The 21,056-nt window shown below is 35.0% G+C and overlaps 1 protein-coding gene across 2 annotated transcripts in view; it reads left to right on the top strand.

Annotated features, from left to right (window-relative positions):
* Positions 1 to 21,056, top strand: part of UNC13C (unc-13 homolog C) — a 562,886-nt gene that overhangs the window by 470,646 nt on the left and 71,184 nt on the right. For both annotated transcript variants that reach the window (XM_069459636.1, XM_069459628.1), the window contains 4 exons: positions 4,948 to 5,036; positions 9,275 to 9,424; positions 14,294 to 14,417; positions 16,308 to 16,364. In XM_069459636.1, coding sequence (XP_069315737.1) covers positions 4,948 to 5,036; positions 9,275 to 9,424; positions 14,294 to 14,417; positions 16,308 to 16,364 — 420 coding nt within the window. The remainder of the gene's footprint in view (positions 1 to 4,947; positions 5,037 to 9,274; positions 9,425 to 14,293; positions 14,418 to 16,307; positions 16,365 to 21,056) is intronic.

Genomic DNA, 21,056 nt, shown 5'->3' with positions numbered 1-21,056 from the left:
CTAAGAGATCTTTGGTGGCCTATATGGGAACATTTTAGTGGCATATCCATAGAAGAAGCTATATTGCAGAGGATTAATATGTTTAGGAGAGAAGGATGTGGAGTTTACGCTATTGTGATCAGTTGGAAGGTCAAAAGAAGGAAAGACATTAGCTAAATGTCAATGAGAATCTACTTCCAAATAAGTTTGTTTTTTTTGTCATTCTATTTTTTTATTTTAACATAAATGTTATTTGAACATATCTATATGATGGTATAATAAAATTAATGATAGTGGGATTGAGGAGATAATTTATGGAACAAAATCCAAAAGGAGGAACCAATAGAATTGGTTGACCAGCATTTTTCTTGGAAATGAGGCTTTCTTTTTCATAGAAATTGTGGTGAAATTTGCATTTATTAAAGGATTTAATGAAAAAATATTTAAAAGCCTGTGAAACCCAACAGACTAAAGATCAAATTATAGACTCTGGAAAGAGGAGGGCCAGGAGGTGATCTTGCTTCCTGATCTACACTTCTTTAGACAAGCGAATAATGGAACCCTAACATTGATGAGCTGAACCCAAAGGAAGACAGCCTAGTAGCCTGTAGAAAAGGAAGGCAATTAGATAGCAATAAATACTGTGGAGAAGAAATGAAATTCAAAGTAAAGATCTTTATCTTCTTCCATGCAAAGTCTTTATTGTTCCAGAGTTTGTATTGAGCTATCTGAAGAGTTTAAATGCCACTTTGCAATCTATAGTTATAATTCTAGGGCAAGAGCTTGAAGATCAGTTTAATAATTCCTGTTATAAGAGGGTGAAATAACAGCTATTCTCTTTAGTTTCCTAGGGAAAGAGTTTGTGCTAGAAAACAAACAAAGAAGAAACATTGAGTGGGTGTGGTAACCATATTTTCTGAACCCAGTAAATATCAAGGCATAATGTGACATGGTCTGGCAATGAGACAAATATTTGACATCAGGATTAACTTGATAATGCTAGAATATGTGGTTGCTAAGGAATGAAAGATTTCAAAAGCAAAGGTATCCTATTAGTATTCAATATTAACAGCAAAGTGTCAGTCCAAGGAGAAGCAGTATTCTGGATATCAGGACTGCTCCAGTGAAGGAGTCTTATCCTGATCTATCAGTCCTTAACCCCTTTTTCAAATATTTGGTAAATACCTACGCATGCAGGGCCCTGGGACAGGCACCCAGGATAAAAGAGTAACATAAAGTTCTATGGAAGAGGTAGATTTATGAGAGAGCAATTAGAAGAGAGTGCTACATACACAGTAATAGCAAAAAACACAGTTGGTGCAGACGCTAGAGCTACTAGCTTCCTGGGGCAAGTGACATTTGGGTGAAGATTAGCAACAGGAGGTGATAGTGAATTGTCTTTTAAAGAAAAGGAAAAGTGAACCTTAAGGAAAAGAACTTAAAACATATCTTGCCAGATAAGTTATTTATATTACCACAGTTCAGTGGTATAAAACATCTCACTAGTGTAAAAACTTAGTTAATACGTATATGTGACTATGGTTTATTCTTATCATTAGAATCATACTTCACCAGCCCAATATTAATACTTTGAAATCCCAAACCCTTCATAGAATGTCAATAAAATCTATTTTGAAGGCTTTCTTAACATTCAGAGTTTGACTCAGTAAAATTTTCACTGAGGATATTCCTCTTTATGTAGAGCCTTTATTTATTTAGTTACCCAGCCAGCCAATTACGTTGTTCAAGTACACATGCTAATTCAGTTTCTAACTTAGAATAATTTTATTAACTGTGACTTTTCAATGTTTGAAATTTTTGTTATTTTCTTTCTATTTTTGCTTTTAATAATAACTCTGAATAACAACACAAAAAGAAAAGATTCGAGTTAATTTTGATGTTATACTACTTAGATAACCAGGCTAAGATCTAAAGCTACCTGGAAAAAAATTAAGTTGACTTTTACCTTTACAAAGAAGCCAATAATTTTTAAAATATGCTCTTGATAATATAGGCAGTGAACTCTTAAGTCCCAATTTATTATTTCTGAAAACTTTAGAGAGTTTGTAGGAGTAAGGAAAATTTCCTCAATTTGGGCACATAAAGTAATGCAGAAGAACTCTAGAACTGGTAATTTTGCTGCCTAAAGAGATTGTCTTATAATTAGATGAGTATAGTATTTATGCCCATTATTCTCCTTTACAAAAGACCTACACTTTGCAGGAGCCAAACATGTTGGCCCCAGAATTGCTCTGCCTATTTTAATGGTATGATTTGAATCAGATAAACATTAAATACCTAGCTGAAACTAAAATTTTTGTTGATTAATTGATTAATTGCCTGCTTACATGACAAGGACATTCCATCTGCACCTACTTAGAAACATACCTACATATCAAGAAATTAAAATTGTCATCCAATGTTTAAATTGCTATAGTTTGGCAGTTTCAAATTTTCAAGTAATGATCAATTATTTATTAAGAAATGTTTGTTCACAAAATACATAAGTTGGACAGAAGTAATTTTATGGAAAACTAGCATGATTTCATCCAAATGGCCTATGTATCCATTTTGTATGACTTTCAAGTTATTATCTTAACAGGTAAACAAATCATCTCAATGTGTATCTAAAACTAATATAAAAACCAAAGTACATTTTAAATAAAAAGCAACCTTTTTTCCTGAATAAAATCCTACTTTTGGAGCCATTTGCTTGAGGTATTAGGTGAGGGACAACCACCTACATCCACAAGAAGTGGGGGTCTGAAGAAAACTAAGTGGGAGAACTCTCTCATTTTCTCTTCCTCAACATTTTTATCGAAATGAAATCAAGTTAGAGTTAAGGCAATAACAAGAAAATGTAGTGGAAAACATTCAGCCTGCATGATTCCTTAAGATTGCAGTGGGCAGTCCACATAGGCTTTCTCCCATGTGAAGGGTTAGGGAATTATTTGTTAGGCTAATTGTGTTTAAATGCATTATCAGTTTTATGTCTTTTTAAAATAAGTATGTACTATCTAATTGTCTTCCTAAATCACTGCCCTACAACTGGTTATAGTTGAATAGAACTCTTTTTTTTTTTTTTTTAATTTTTTTGTTTTTCAGCTCATTATGGGGGTACAAAAGTTCAGGCTATATACATTGCCCATGCCTCCCCATCCCCCCGAGTCTGAGCTTCAGTTGTGTCCATTCCCTAGACAGTGCACATCGCACTCAGAACTCTTAGAAAGTATGAGACTCAAGGATATTTTAATTTTCCCACTCTTAGAGAAGTTTCTGTTTGTTACAGTGGCCTGTGTGTCTGTGGGAAAGAGCTGAGAGCCTAACTGATTGCAGAGACAGAAAAAGAGATATAAAGAGTCCAGAAGAATCACGCTGGCTTTGATAGACAGGCAGAAACTAACTAAACCTTAAAATCACCTGGATTTGAGTTAAAACTGATGTAAAGGATTGGATTGATATCACCAACAGAGTCTCAGATGCAACTTTTTATTTCCATTCCAATTTTTTTCAGTCATGTCAATACAACTTAGAGCTACTAGCTATGGAGGCATGTAAATAATACTTCTTCCTAACAGCTTTTTAGTATTAGAAAGTAATCTTAGAGGATTATAGGACTTACATCCACTATATACTTTCAGGGACACTTCTTGGTCCTGAATTGGCTCCCAAGACTTTCAGCTGATATTGGGTCCTATATTTATTTGGTGTCCTTCTTGAATTCTCTTATTTATACTAACTCATGCTTTAATTTGTTTTATTCCCCAAAGTGGGCTTTATCCCAACCTCTTCTTTTTGATAGTAGACCAGCTTTGGTAAGGACTAAAGATAGCAATGGTAGGAAACTAAATTTCTGAAGACTCAGAGGAAGAAGATTGACAGACATTTCAATTTCAGACAATATTTCAGATTACCCTTTACATGAATTTCTCTCTGCCTGATATAATACAACTATTATAAGTTTTGTGGGTTTTTTTTTTTTTTGAAAATTTACAAAAACACAATTAGCAAACAATATAAACCTTTCTAAGATGCCTGGTAAAGTATATGTTGATCCTTCACTTTACAAAAATAAATGCTGCCAAGTTAATAGATTGGTGTGTCTTTTTGTTTTTGTTTATTTATAGTACAAGCTATTTTGTAATATTGATTAACATTATTTTAAGAACAAACCAGATGAAAAGTTGGCCTTTAGAATTTATACTGTAAGAACAAGCATTAAAAATAAGTTATCTCGATCTAATTATTTTTCTTTTGCCCCAAATTGGCTCACAAGCTTAGCCTCAAGCTATAAATAATTGAATGCTTAAAGAAAAAGTAAAAATAATAATTGGAACATTGAATATTGAACTTTTGGGTTGCAAATTGTCACTCAGGAAGAGAAGTCAGGTTTGTCAACTCCACAGAAGCATGAGGGCTCTTGATTCTATCACTTTTAATTCCAAAGTTGGGAAAATATGAAAATACCTTCAAATAAGGCACAGAACAATACTCAAAAATTAATTTTTAACTGAATTTTTACTTTTACTGGGCCTATTGATAGGGATAGTAAAGATTGAAATATATTTGAAAGCAACACATATATTGTTGTGTATAACATATGTTATGTATAACATTTAGCTTTCTAAATTATGAAATTATCATGTTCTGGAGGATATTTTTGTCACACCTTGCATCCCATGCTGTAACCAACAAAGGCTTTGCTATCTATTATAGTTCTTATTTGCATGCATGCCATGCATTTCGAGCAATTGTTTTCATATATAAGAACCTCTTGTATTTTTTTTTTATAATTTCTTACACTTTGGTATTTGGTTTCAAAGACAAACAAAAAAAAAAAACAGAAAAGAGGAAAAAGTATTTTTGTGTTGTTTGAAGTTACCATATAACAATTGAAATGCTTGTAAAAGAAACAAAGGCATGCATTCTCAAAACTCCAAAGTAATATTGCTTATGGTCCCTCTGCAGCTAGATCCCGAAGCTAGCACTATTCTAAAAGAACTTCAAGTTAAACTCAACGGGGTTCTGGATGAGCTCAGCGTCACCTATGGTGAAAGGTAAGTGGCCTCAGTAATTACTATCTAACTATATTAGGTTTCAGTTCATAATATTCATGCCTCCAGTTCTGTCCCTCTCGTCTGGTTCTAAGTTTTAACTTAGAAGGTGATGACTAAATGCATTTAACATCGAGACCCAATCTATGCATTATTCTCTCTGAAAAGTCTTTTATGACCCATAACTCTGTACATCCTTCAGTTGTGTAGTGTTTACAACACTGTGCTCTACATTTTATTTTATCTGCCTCTTTCCCTCACTTTTCTATATGTTCCTTAAAGGCAGAAACCATATCTCATATATATTTGCAATTCTAATGTTTAGAACTTAGCAATTGGCTATGGAAAGAACAGAGAAAGGGAGGGAGGAAAGGAGAAAAACTTTACTTACACAAGAAGTATGAGCTGTGTTCATGCCATACATATCAACATGGTTGCACTTCAGAATAACTGAACCCCAATCCTATAGCAAATTAAGTCAGGATTCTTGGTTTTAGGGCTTAGAAATCTGAATGCAACTACCCCTGTGGGCAAGAGTTTGGAAACTACTGACATATCTGTATTGGCTTTTCTGTGGTATGGTTCTAAAGAAAGAGATGTTCACCTTTCAAAATAAACTTTATTTTGGTCCTTTAAGAAAAAGCCATCATCTCATCATCAAATGTTAAAATAGATAGGAAAGCAATGCATCTTTGAAGAAAGTCATTAGTTTAATATAGAATTTGCTTTAAACATAAGTTCAATAAATGTTAGTGTATTATTTTAAACTATATGTTCAGGTCTCAAAGAAGACTATAAAGATTGCTGTTATAAAGAGATAGGTCATCTCTTTGAACACTACGTATCACCTATTGTATTTTAGAAAGGTACACAATTACTAAAGATTTATTGATTAGTAATGGTATGGTATCATTTTTAAATCGGAAAGACTAAAAAGAAAAAGACTCTGGAAGTATCATATTTTTTTCTCAGGTACAGGAATGAAGCTCTCTCTCCATTATCAGAGGTGTGTCCATAACCCCCTTGTGCCAAGTGGCATTGTCTCTGTAAGGAGCCTGCCTCCACGGCACAGGTGCTGAGCCGGAGAAGCCTTGCTGTGCTGAGCTGAGGGTAGTCGCTGTGCTGCTCTGTGTTGTTAGCTGACTTCTGCCTATTTCAGATGGTAATCAGAAATGTGAAGTTTCTGTTTACCTGGAGTTGGAGAGGCAGAGATTGTTCCAGAGATGTGGGGCTCACTGGCTCTGACTTGGGGTGACACTTAGTGATGGGGCCTTTGCTCAGCCATTTCAGCCTTGCCTGTCTGTATTCTAGTTGAGAATTAACTGTGGGTAGCAGAAAGGCTGTTGCCTTCAGCTCAACATAAGAGATTATTTAGCAAAGTTAGGGGGAGCAAAAGTGGGCCAGGAATAGCTAGAGGTGTTTAGAACTTTATGGGAAATAAGATGACTAAACAGAATAGAAAGCAGAATATAAATAGAGAAGCATATTTAAATTACTTTCTGTAAAATATCCAAATCATCTTGATGAACAAGAGCTTTTTATTTTGTTTGGGGGGGGGATATTCAGGTTGCAAAAGGTAAAATATGAATTCTGGACGGACTTCAATTATGCAAGAAGGAGTGATGCCTTTAGGAGGGCCCTCAGAGTGCTTTATTAGTATGAAGTCGCTATTTTAGCCTAGATATTAAAACCCGTGGCTACCCAGCATCCATTCCATCATTAGTTTTTAAATAAGAAGGAATATAGTACTTTGTTCAATTAGAGTTATAAGGATTATCAGAATAAAGAGGCCACATCTCATGCTTTTCATTATAAAAAGAATAACTATTAGTCTGTGTTGCTATGGCTTTATTTCTCACACTACCAATCAGGCCTGTATCACACTCTTAGAGTGGGTGAAAAGTCCACAGTGAGCAATGTGACCATTCTGTGAAGTGAAACTGCATAATTTTAGTCTCAACCCACCCTTCCGAGGGTCTAAATTAGCAATCTAGGGCCTTAAAATTAAGTGCATAATTAACTGCCCAAATCCACTTTATCTCATGTTATTAAAACCCACAATTAAATAATTCTACTACATGCAGCTGTTAGGATAGCTTTGCAATAAGCCAGGGATGAGCCAAACAACATGGGTCTGTTTAGGAAACTGCTTTCCACATAACTGAGATATAAATGTCATACCTTCTGTTCCCTCTATGCCCGCACCCCAGTGCATTGATTTGAAAATCAGTGCAAAAGTAAGTAGCATTTCAAAGGTGATTATTACCACAACCAGCAGGATCACTGATGACCCAGTGCTAAATCAACTGGTTCAAATTTTCCAATGTTATTTGCCTTCCCTATCTGTTGCCCCAAGTATCTACTACTTATGCCCCCATTAAATACACACTCCACCACGAACACCATCCTCTTCCCCCATCCCTGCTGCCACCCTCCCTTGCAACCGCTACCCGACAGAAGTCCCAAGGCAGCTCCAGCCAGCTGAAAGCCAAATAGTGGAGATTTAGGTTCTCCTGGATGAGAGCTTGGAAGGGAATGTTCCGTTGGAGCAGAGAGAGCCAAGAAATGAGCCACATCCACAGGCACCAGTGGAGATACAAAGATCAGAGAATCAAATACAAATCCCAAGTCTAGAGGGGCAAAAAATGGTGTTGTCAACAGCATAAAAAGCCAAGGAAAAGTCAGGAGCCAAAGATAGAGACAGGTCAAACATGGTGGTAGAAATAGAATCAGGCCTTGAATAAGTGCTCAAAATTATTGACCAATGTATTGATAAACCTGCTATTAGAGGCCCAGGAGCAAGAAAAATGCCCGTTATGATAATTTAAAATATATTGAAGATTTCCCATATTAGATAGTAAAACAAAAAACTAGAAGAATGAAATTCTTAACAGGCTAACTAAAATAGTCCATAATGTAAATGCTAAAATAAAAGGTCTCATAGGTGCTGCAAGAACCAGAAGTTGTGCCTGATTTGTTCATTGATGTATCCTCAGCAACCACAATGGCAATTGGCACATAGTAGTTACTTTACTAAATATCTGTAGAATGTAGGCGTGCATGAATGAATAAACAAATATGCGTGTTCTATTTAATTCATAATGAAAGCATTAGATAGTGATAATTCCTAAACTTCTATACAAAATTTGAGGAATTTATGCATTTGGATACTTTCCAAGTAACAGTAACTGTGTAATCATTCTATGTGGAGGAAGGAGAGGAATGGAACTGACTTGATTGCAGTACTAAAATGAATTTCCTCTGTCCATCATAACCATTCCAGTGATTTGAGCATTTTCCAAGCTTTCATTTATCTTGATTCACCTAAGTGGGTTTTTTTTTTTTCTTGCCTGCCTGCACACGTGTTAATCAGTCATGTTGTTGGAAACAACATGGATGTCGGGTATCAGAAACTCATTAGACTTCTAAGAGGAAAGGCTACAGAGGCAGTTGAATAAAATAGTCTGGAGTTTAGGGTAGAAGTCAGGTCTGGAGATGTAAATCTGGGAACCATCAGTAGTATGCAGAGAGTATGGAAACCATGGGACTAGATGTGATTGCCAAGGAAATGATTGTTGGCAGAGAAGTGAAGTGGTCCAAGGGTCGAGCCCAGAAGATTGCCATGTGGGGTTGCCAGATAACATACAGAATGCCCAGTTAAATTTGAATTTAATGTAAACAATGAATAATTTGTAGTATAATTTTGTCCCAAATATTACATGGACATATGTATATTTTAAAATATTCCCTATGTGAAGTTCCAATTTAACTAAGCATCCTGTTTTTTTATTTGATAAATCTGGAAACTCTACCCCAATGGTCAGAGGTCCAGTAATTGAGAAGGAGCAGCCAGTAATGTTGGAGAAAAGCCAAGAGAGTGTAGAGTCACAGAAACCAAATGAAGAACATGTATCCAGATGCCAAGAGTCTTTCTACAGCAGCCATTTTCCCAGACAGATGCTCAGAGGAGCATCTCGGCTGTTACTGTTAGAGATGGGGGCTGAATGAATCCCCACTCAAATTAGTTCAACTTGAAAAACAGCACCTTTATCTGCTTTACCTGTAAGGGCTCCAAGTAAGCTTTCATTGTAGTAAACATTTTTGCAGTGGAACGAGTTTGAAAACTAATGAGCAAGGAAATTCATACCATTTAAAACAGATTAAATGCCTCAAGGTGGAATTAAAAGAGACTCAGGCAAAATGTTTACTTTTATTCCAGAATTTATATTCTTTCTTTTTAGTTTCCAGCTTATAATTGAAGAGTGTATAAAACAAATGAGTTTTGAACTGAATCAAATGAGAGCAAATGGAAATACCACATCTAATAAGAACAGTTCAGCAATGGATGCAGAAATTGTGTTAAGACCTCTCATGGATTTTTTGGACAAGACGTAAGTTTTCTACCAAGTTTTCTCTTTACTTATTGCCCTAAATTTGCCTGATAAGGCTTTATGGGAAAAAAAAATTATCTTTCTCTATGTAAGATAGCTTTCAAAAGATTGCTATAGAAATAAATGAATTCATTAAAAAACAACACACTTTCAATTCATTAGTAGATGGTAAAAAAAATCAGGAATGACTTTGTACAGGAAAGGGAAAAAAATGAGAGGAAATAAATATGGATAATGAAGGAAATTGCTGTTATGAGGCAGAGAGAGACTTAGGATTTCATGCTCTTCAGATAACATATTGTTTTGCATCCTCCTGGATATAGAAAAAGACTGAGCTGAGTCCATAATATCTGATTTCATGTCAGAAACCTACTGAAGAAGAGAATAGCACAAATGTGACTAGAATTAATTCAGCTCAGAGGCAAGCAGATAGCTGCCTGAGTCAACCTTCGACAACTGTCATTTGAGTGCCTGTCTATACCAAACCTATTCTAGGCACCGGACAGTAATGGAAAAGAAAGGCCAAGTGCCTGATGCCATGGAGATTACAGTCTAGTAGTGAAGGGAGTGGGTAGGAACGGAGGCCTTTGTGACTGACTAACACAGTGTTCCAAACCAGGAAGGTTAGTTGGTTGGTCTGTTTGTGTTTTAACGCATTGACTGCCACACTAGAAAACAAAAATTTTCCCTGGGGACACAGTGTTTTATTAAAACAAAATGATCCTTTCTAATTTGTTATTTTTTATTGTTTTCTGTGCATGAGTCATATGCAACACAATCCACATTTTTGGAATTTGTCAATATTAATTGTAACAATAAGAATATCAACATGTAAGATTTTCATGAACCATCTGCAGGGTTTTGCTTCATGTGGCCCTGGGCTCAAAGCTAGCCTGAATTAAATACAACTCACATGGAAGTCAATGTGTTAATATTTCTGCTCTGTCCCTAGTCTTAGAAGTTCTAATTTAGTAACTTTAGGCTAGCGTCAGGTGCCTGTATTTTAAAATGTATCCACAATGGGGGACCATTGATCTAAAGAAACCAGAGACATGATTTCGTAAACAGTGATACTAAAAGCCAGAACTGAAGGTAAAAGAGAAGAGTAAATAATAATTTTGAATGCCTACCAAGGGACCAGTGTTATATGTGGTAGTTTACATATGTTGTCTCATTTATTATTTTTGTGGCAAATTAATACCAAAGAGAGCAAGATGTAAAAGAGGTACAGTTCCCTTCTATTTAATATAAAGATAAAGACAACAAAGAAAGAATTAGTAGGGGGCACCTCTTCTGTATATTTATGACTTCTATTTTAATTCCGCTTCCCTTTGGCTATAATCTTACTGCATAAATAAGACTGATATTCTTATCAATTTAATCTCACTATTTGGTAGAAAAATTAAGTCTTATATTCTTTTCTCTGTAGGGACAGAAGATAGGTGACTAGGTAACTAGATAACAAGAAGGTAGGTAGGCAAGTGGGTGTACAAGAAAAGGAGAAGAAAGGAGAGAGGCAAGGGAGTAAGAAAAGAAAGAGAGAGCAAGAAAAGGAAGAAGGGGAGAAACAGACAGACTTTTTTTCATTTCTTTAGTTTCTTAGTGTGGACTTTCACCACATCATTTCCTATGCATTCCTTTGAAATTTTTACCTTATTATAGGACTTTTTTCTGTGGACAATAGAAAATCAAATCACTATAGACCAGGGTTGTGTTGGTGATTAACAGCAGGACTAAGCTGTTAAAACTCTGATTGGAATGGCTTCTGTGTGTTAGAACTCCAACCAGTAGTTTAGAGATGCATTTATCATTCGCAAAACCGTTTTGTATATTCTATGATCAAAGTTGTACAACATAAAGTTTTAAATAACCTTGATATTGCCAATTACTAGCTGAGTGACTTTGAATCTATTTCACCATCTGTAAAATGGGACTAATAGGGAAAGTGTGTTGACCCTTATTTTCAGTACATTTAGAGGCTTCTTTTATGCAGTCTTAATTTTCTACTTCTGATTATTATGTCATCATATATGTCATGTCTTATAATTCTTATAAAGAGATAATATATAAAGACAGAAAAGAATCCATGAGCTTTAAAAATTTTTGAAAGAGATTTAAAATTTTTTGAAGTAGATATTATATGAGACAGAGAGTTGCAGAAATTCTCAGGGCTAATTCAGAATGTATGTCTTTAAAGCTACTAGTTAGGGGAGATATTTAAAAGTCAGATATTGATTTTGTTTTCAAACAACTAATAGTTTAGGAGAAGAAATAAGAAAGGTACACAGATAAACATAATAAGGTATAAAGGGGTAATGAGTAGAAATTTTATTTCGACTTGGAAGAATGAGTGGAAATTTCATTTGAGTTGGGTATGTAAAGGTGGATAGAGTTTGAATGTACGGAAATGAGGGATAGGCGTTCCAGGTGGAGGGAAAACAGCTAGGTAAGTTTTCATGAAAATATAATCAACTGTGTAACAGGGAATCTCCATTGCCAGCTAGTCCACATGGCAGTTGACAGTTGTCTGGTTAATTGGTTCTGTGTTCAGCCAATCTAGATAGCTCTTGATAGCCAAAATATATGCTTTTCACCTTGCATTATCCAGTCAATTAACTCTGACTAAATTAAAAAGATGGTTGCTAGATGTCCCCTTTATTTTTCCTTATTGAAAACAAACAGGAGAGGGCTGAAAGTCTTAAGGAGGGTTTTGAGAAAATCCGCTTAGAAATCATGTTGTATAGGCGCTCTGTCTTTGTGTAGCTGCTCTAAATAAAACATCTTATTTCTTTATGTTTCACTTTCTCCACTCATAAAATGAGCTGTAAACTCCATTTCCAACCATCAGAAACCCCACGAAGAGCTGCAAACATGTCAATGATTTTATTGCTGTTCTTTCAGTTACTGTCTACGCAGGGTTAGTCAGCATGCCAAGTGTGTGAGCTGACCATAAAAACAAGATCAGTTCTTAGACTCAGATCGTTTGAAAGTGGAAATTACACATCTGCAGCAAAACTGACAGATTTGGTATGTCTCAAATCTTCCTGGGAATTTCCCTGAGGATAGCCTTCGTTGTTCTGCCATGACATATCTGCTGGTTTCTACCCTATCTGCCACCAGTATTCACCAGCAAGATAGAAATGCAACCCTTGAACAACAATTTGCAAATTTGTGGACAGATATGCCTCAGGGGTCTCCAAACCTCCTTTTCTTCCAGAGAAGGTTGCTTTCATATATGTTTATATATTGGGTTTCTACATACAACAGTATTAGAAGAAATAATGTTACATGAAAAATATATTTTGGAAATGTCTATTTGCCTCTCACATGTCACATGTTTTTAAATATTAATTAATTTTAATTATTTAAATATTAATTATGGGCCAGACATAGTGGTTCATGCCTGTAATCCTAGCGCTCTGGTAGGCTGAGATGGAAGGATCACTTGAGATAAGGAGTTCGAGACCAGCCCGAGCAAGAGCGAGACCCTGTCTCTACTAAAAATAGACAAATTAGCCAGGCACGGTGGCATAGGCCTGTAATCTCAGCTACTCAGGAGGCTGAGACAGTAGGATTGCTTGAGCCCAGGAGTTTGAGGTTGCTGTGAGCTAGGCTGATGCCACAGCACTCTAGCCCAGGTGACAGAGTGAGACTCCATCTCAAAAAAATAAAATAAAATAAATAAATATTAATTATGTATGTCTTTAAATATTAAAAACAGTCAATTCTGTCTATCAGAACCAAAGCCAAGGTTACAATTTCTGAATCCAAAAGCATACAGAGTACCTAGTAGCACACTACAGGGATTTGATGAAGCTGTTCTGAAATACATGACCCGCTTTTGGCCCTCTGTGAAACAGGTTTAATTCACTCTAATTAAAGGAGGGTCAAAGAGTCCATTGTTATCTTATAGTATATTTAACAGGTATTTATGCAGCACTGTGCCTCCATACATGCTGGAACTTCATGCATAGGCTGGAACATTCATCATAGGCACTATGGGACATTGAAAGACATGCTGAATTTAAAAGAAAGCCTAACTTTGAATCTCATTTACTAGCTTCACTTTCTTGGACAAGTACCATAACCTCTCTGACCTGTTTTTGATTTCTAAAATGGGTAAAGTAATAAATGAGAAATAGATGCAGAAGAGGTGTCTAAAGAAGAGGTTGTATAAAGTGTTACACAAAGGCTAGATAATGTTGCACCATTGCCTTACCGTGAGAAGAATTTGTAAGGAATAACTTACACCTATTAAATTTGGTAAATTTTGGTTCTTGACTGAAATTATATGCATCTTTGTCATGTTATTATGTTGATTCAGTGCCCAATAGTGATGAAAGTGTATCTCCTTGGTATTTGGCCTAGACCATGGACATGGGCATATACTAAACACACTTCAGGGGTGAGGGTTAAAATTATGTACTTTGGGAGCCTTGACTCCATTATGATGAATGGTCTGCCCTCTTTTCCCATTGGGTGGCTGAAAAATAGTGATTCTGCCTTTTTTTTCTCAACCTCATGCCAAACCCTGGTGACTGATCTCAGAAATTGCTTTTGATTTAATAAGTTATTAAGTATGAATAAAGAGGGATCCTTCACCTTTAAATGTATTTTACTTTGTGTGCTTTCAAAGTTACTTTTCATTATGAAGCCTGTCAATTTAGGAAACAAGGAAAGAAATATTCTGATTTCACTTTCTAACAAATAATTATTTAATATATGGTATGATGAAATAGATTTTTGATAGTATGTATTTTTACATAATAATTCGGTAAATGGAATTTAGCATTTGAAAATTGTAAAGGCCTACTAATTGATACCTTGATATGCAATTTAAAAGTGAGTATACATTTTATTTTATTTCAGATTAAGTCTCTCAGCAAAAATCTGTGAGAAAACAGTCCTGAAGCGAGTTTTGAAAGAACTATGGAAGCTAGTCCTTAACAAAATAGAAAAACAAATTGTTCTTCCGCCTCTGACAGATCAAACAGTAAGTATCTAAACTTTCATTGTTATACTTTCAATAACCCATCTGTTTTTTGTTTAAATGAATAGTTTTGATCCAGATGAAATATTAATTAAATCCATTTTGAGAAAAAAAAGTGTTTGGTATATAGCTTTTCAACAATGAAGATTTAAATTACATTTTCCTACTCAAGTCCATTTTAAATTGTGGCAATAGGAGACAGACTTCAGACTCACTTGACATTCGAAACTGTATCTCTTAAAAAAATGTATCAAAGTTCAACTCCTAATGTTACCTAGCCTACGCATATAATTTTTTATTTAATTTTACTGTGACCACAGGAAAATAGATTTAAGATACAATATATCTACTGTGTTTCTTTCTTAAATTTTATAGTTTGAAGAGATAGTTCAAACACTGCCATATAGAATTTCTTTCACCTTTCCATTCTGCTTTCCTCTACTACCTTCCCACTTGGAGGTTAATAGAGGAGGCACCTTTTAGTGGATTTGAAGAATGTGATTGTATCACACATAGTGAAATATAAAAGAACCAGAAAGATCAATTGGCAGCAAAATTAGACAAGGGTCAAGTGGATACACAGTGCTGGGTATCTCAGTTCACATGCCTTGAGCCAAGCAAGAAAAAAATAACCCTAACAAGCACCTGTTAAGGAGTAATTGATATTTTTTTCTGTGATTGAGGAAATTGATACAAATAATGAGTAATTATAAACTAAATGAAAATTCTTATTAACTCCATAATTATGCATACTCAGTTTATCATGAGTTCATGTTTATCCAGTAAAATTATATGTACAGGAAATATTTTCTTATAAAGTGTTCCAGGATGCGAAGATGCATATGTTTTTGTTGATTTACTGCCAGACAGTGAGTAATAAAATACAAATTACTTTCAGTTTTGCTTAATGCCATGAATATGTGGTTTAATCATTTATAGTCTACATAAACATGTAGCTTAATCACATATATAAATACACACACACACACACACACACCTTATTCTGATAAAGTACGTAATACATTTCTGTAACACCAGTTAGTTCTCATGTAATTGTTCAATACGGAGATGATGTCAGTATAATCTGGAAGTTGGGTTGGTTTATATGCAAATTTCCCTACATCAGAGACTCTGGAATATAATAGAAGAACTATAACTTCAGCAGAAAAGGAAAGAGCTCTCACCTTGGCTACTGCACAAGCCTTTTTTTTTTTTTTTTTTTTTTGAAAAAAAGGGGAGTATCTGCACCTAGACTCCCTCTCCAGAAAGTTGCACCTTGCGGGCTCTCACATATGACAGGCTACCCTCCACCTATGTTGGGAGCTCCGCTTGCATGGGCATTCTCTCAGTCCACAATTGAACTATATTGTTTTATGTTTGTTTGCGTTTTTTTTTTTTTTTTTTTTTTTTTGGTATTTTTAATATCCCTTGAGGCAGCCACCCCAAGCCATGTCCTAAAATAGCAATTATTAGTTTTAATAGTTCTTTAGTAACAAAATTGCATGGGCTTTGACTACACTGACCACTGCTATTTTCCCCATAAGCCCTATTATTTTTAATGGACAATCTTGCAGAATATGAGGTTTTTTTCAAAACTGTATATATCATGTTACAATAGAAATTGCATTTTCTATATAAAGTTTTCCCTAGGAAAGCTTACCATCACTTGAAATTTCTCTCACATTGGGATCTCGAAGTGTGAACCTATACCATTCATTCATTAGTTCATAGAATAAATATTCTTTGAGCTTCTATGTACTTTGCACTGTACTGGGTTCTGGAAACAAAATACGAGTAAAACTAGCTACTGTCTATTGATTACATTTCTTTTGTGACTAATACTGCAGATCTTAAGACTGAGTCTTCTCTCTCTTTTTCTTTGTATGTTTCTAGGGACCCCAGATGATTTTCATTGCAGCTAAAGATATTGGACAATTATCCAAACTGAAGGTAATAAGAATAAGGAAATTACTGGTTGTCCATGAAAAGTAATGAGCTAACTACAGTTCTACAAGAAACCACCCTCCTACTAGTGATCTTATCTAGCATGGTAGGATTAAGGAGATGTATGTCTGTGATTTCACAGTCTGCTGTATGAATTTTTAACTTTGTATTGTAGCATTCAGTGTTATTTCTTTTGGAGTAAATAGAGAACATATTTTCTTTCATATATTAAATGGCTCTGTATGAATGAAGGAAAAATGGAACCCTACATAGAAATCCATTCTTAAAGCCAAGAAACACAATATGGAGAAATGAAACTCATCAAAACAGACATTGAGCTTGTCAATATGTTCAATCCCACTATAAGTGGAGATGTTCTAAGTAACCCTACCCTTGATTATCACTTGAGAGTCCCAAAACTTTGGAGACATGGAGGGAACCTCAGTCCCTATCCCTCTAGGATAGGAACTTGATTCATTAAACTATGTGTTTTTATTTCTTTCTACCTACTAGCATATAGTTAAGGGATAGGTTTTAGACAAAGATGATCTTGGTTCAAATTCTCCCTCAACTGCTTCTAGCTATGTGACATGGGCCAAAGTATTTAACCTTTCTAATCTTCAGATTTGGCATTTGTAAAATGCAAAAAAAAAATAACACTTGGTTATTAGGATTGTTGTGAGTATAAGTGAGATATGCATACATCACCTTTGCTTGGTAACTGCAAAGAGTATGCTACTTCCCACTTACAGAGGGAGCTGTCTTCATTTCTCCCGCAGCTGGTAGCTCAAAGTTAGGTATCACTGGGTATTGTATTGTTTTGTGTGTACAATACAGGGGGAGGATACCAATGTGCATAGTTATTTACTGAGGTAAAATACATGCCTTATAATTTCAGTATCTTATTTTATATCTACCTTACTCCCTTCTTGAGAAAAAAAATTAAAACCAATAATCCATCTAGAAGACATAAGCATCACCTAAAATTGTTTCTCAGTGGTGTTTAGTGCTATTGATGATTAAGAGGAAAGAGGTAGATGTCACCACCAAACTACTGCTTTGGATGTTGGATCCCTTTCCCTTTTTTATCCCTTCTATTACCTCCATGGAACTTCTGGAGCCAACTTTGAAGAGTGGATTTATATAGTGCTGAAGTTTCTCACATAAAACCATGAAGGTGAAATAGCATAGGAATCATTACAAAAGAAATGGCCCTGGTCATGCATCTAGCATCTGTGTGATATTAGTAAACACACTCCATGTCCCTGGGCTTCAATTTCCTGAGCTGAATGTTCTGTTAGCTAGAATTATTTCAGTTCAAGTGATGGAAAGACAAACTAACACAATCAAAGAGGAAATTGACTGCTATGTGAAGTTTTATAGTCCAGGAAACTCTGGTTGCTATTACTGCTTGATTAGGGATTCAAACAATGTTATAGCACCTGCTCACTCACTATCTTTCAACTCTGCTCTTCTCTTTGATTAATTGCCATAACAGACCATCCTTCCTGTTGGTAAGATGGTTGTCTCTGCTCTTACATCCTTTGATGTCACATCCTTTCAACTTCAAATCTTGTAGAAAAGAACACCCATCTCAATGCAAGGAATGCCAATAAAGTCTACTGGCACACCATTGACTCTGAGGGAGTGTTAGCACCATTCCTAAGCCAATCACTGTATCCTGTGCCAATCAGCTTAACTCACATACCTACCCCCGAACTGAGGCTGCAGTCAGCCCTGTCCAGATCTTGTAAACTCTGAGTGGGCTAGAGACTGGCTCCCCAGGGGGTATGTGCATGCTGATGGGAAAAATCAGAGTACACAGAAAACATAATTCATTGGCACCTTTTGTGGCCCCCAATTTTTTCAATTTGGTGAATATTTTTATTCTAATAACCTAAAAGCAAACTATGAATAAAATGGCCTAACATTATTTCATCAACATTGAAATAATCTGAAGGATTAAAAATAGAATCTCATTATCCATTGGTAATGAGAAAAAATAAGTCATTTCTAGATCATGTTATGTTATTATTGGCCCTTGATTTTTCATTTTTTCAACAGTTAGCCATTCTGATTTTACAACAATTTTATTTCTTAATGATATACAACTTATCAGCTCTGTAATAATTCATGTCACACTTTAAGTCAGTGTTTCTTTTTCTAGTAAAAACATACCTTCTTCTGTATATAGCCAAATAAACAAGTGCAATGGTAGAGCAATCCTGGACAACTTTTAAGAAAAGATGACAGTGAGGCATTGTGTGAAGTTATGCAAAAAAAGTGTGAAATTAAATACAATTTAGAAATTTTAAAAAATAAACAACATCTTACATATGTTTGTCATGCACACTTCTCACCTATTATGACTGTAAGAGTCATTTGGGAGAGCGCCTAAAAGATGTTGATTTTTTATTTTTAAATTATCAGTCTATTTAGTTATTATTTAAATTATAGAGCAGTAAATTCTCTACAATCTTACATAAAAAAATTGAAACTCCAGCTGGATGAAGACATTCAAATTTTATGATGCTATTACTCTTATTTTACTAGAATGTCACTTCTATTAAAAAAAAATTTAAACCATAGGTCTTTAAATTTTTAATATGTTAGTTTGAAAGCAGATTTGATTTACTGGAAAGGTGCTATTTGAAATAATTGTACTTATGGATGAATAATTTCAGAGCTTCTATTTAGAAACACTAATAGATAGCTATTTAAATAAATATAAGATGAAGAAGAATAAAACAATGTAGGGAACTAACTGATTTCCTGCATTTGACTATGATTTAGGATTAATTCATTAAACATATATTTACTCAATAGACTGACATATTTTATATTACTTCATACTCTGGAACTTCATAATATGTATATTATATATGTCTGATATTACTATTTGATGTGATCGGATTTAATTGACATACAATGAAAGAAGATATGCATAAATCTTCATGGACTAGTGATACAATATCAAAACCCGTTAATGAAATACATCTGAGACTGTGAGTTTGCTTCAAGCTTTTTACTTGGATAGTAACTCATTGCCGGCTTCCTTTAAAGACCCCCTTGAATGCTGACCTCTTTCAGAGACCCCACCCCGCTGAATGAGCTGTTGTTAAATCCCCAAAAAATGTTCCTAGCAAGAATTATATTTTTCCATAGCACTAACAAATATTATTAATATCTTTTTAAAAATAATGTGGCCACATTGTAAAACTAGTGACGGTTGGTAGAACCAGAGAAATTTATTTAATATAAAATACTTGTAATTACTTGTCAAAAGAATTTCCCCCAATAATTCAGCCAACATTTTCTATTACTCTTTGAGTTTCAGTAGGTGTTTAACATTACTATTTAAAAGATATTAAATGAACTCATATGTTTCAGCTGAAATCCCTACATTAGAGAAAAATGCAGTAAGATGCATAAATGTATATCATGGATCCATGAAGCATTACACCATGGTGTGAACAATATTCAAAGACAATGATTCCATGCAAATACATTGAACCCTATGAGATATGCTGAAGGAAGTACAATTCAATTACCAAAAATATATTGAGTGCCTACCAGGGGACAACTGCCAAGGTAGACGTTGAAAAGCTGAAAGAGTGGATAAAACGTAGAGATTATCTTTAGGAACTCATGGCAATTTGTGCATTGCACAAAAGTGCCTGGCAAAGGGAGCAAGTAACAGCTGAAGTCGAATCCATGCTCCACTTGCCAAGCCATGTGTGCTCACTGGAAGCTGTACCCTCACAGAAAAGACACCTTTTATTACTGACCAAAGGTACTGCTCCCTTAATCAGGCGATGCATTCTCAGAGCTGTGACCACCCACATGGGACTTTTCCTCTAATTCACAATTACATAAGTTAGAATTCAAGCTCCAGAAGGAAAAACGTCTCAATCACCTAGAGCAGTACTGGCACGTAATAAGCAGTCAATAAATAGTTGTTCAATGTTGTTGAATAGATTCATGGCAGCCCTGGGGAGATCATGTCAATTTGTGGTGGGGAGAGGGTCAGAAATTTTTACATTTTTTTTCTCTTAGACAAATTTCTATTTTCTTTATTATTTTCTCTAAGTTTCTACCATCATTTCCCTAAATAAGCTTTGAATGATGGGTTGAGACGGACCATAGTGAATAATGAAGGAAACCCATTGTAAAATAATGAAGTCAGTTTTAAAATCAGTTCTAAAATATTTTAAATGATTATGAAATATTGAAAGTCTCCAGAGCCAAATTCAGTTAATTCTTTGGAGCTTTTTCCAGTAATGAGTAAGCAAAAAGGGACCCAAGAGAGAGAATAAAGTGGGGGTATTAGGTTTAAAATAGACCTTATCAGTAACAATTGGGAGAGGCTAAAGTTTGCCCCTTAAATCCCTTCCATGATTGACATTCCTCAGTGTGACAGACATAAAGCAAGGAACTCAGGTGAAAAAGCTTTGACACGTATCCTCCAGGTTTCTCTCTTCTTTTCATAACATTAACTTGCAAGTGAAAATAAAGCCTATTGAATACTGTTTTATTAGGTTGGCATTTAACATTTCTTCCTTTGGCAAAGGTACATTTATTAAATATATGACAAAATAATCATTTAAAATGCATCCATATGAAGAAGATATTTCAAATAGAAAATGTTTGCATATGGGAATAATACAGATTTTGCTTGAAAGTAGTTGTTGAAGAAAT

Source organism: Eulemur rufifrons, chromosome 2 (assembly GCF_041146395.1).
Source record: "Eulemur rufifrons isolate Redbay chromosome 2, OSU_ERuf_1, whole genome shotgun sequence".
NCBI lineage: Eukaryota > Metazoa > Chordata > Mammalia > Primates > Lemuridae > Eulemur > Eulemur rufifrons.
The sequence above is the reverse complement of the archived record's forward strand: the minus strand, read 5'-3'. Positions and strand labels throughout refer to the sequence as shown.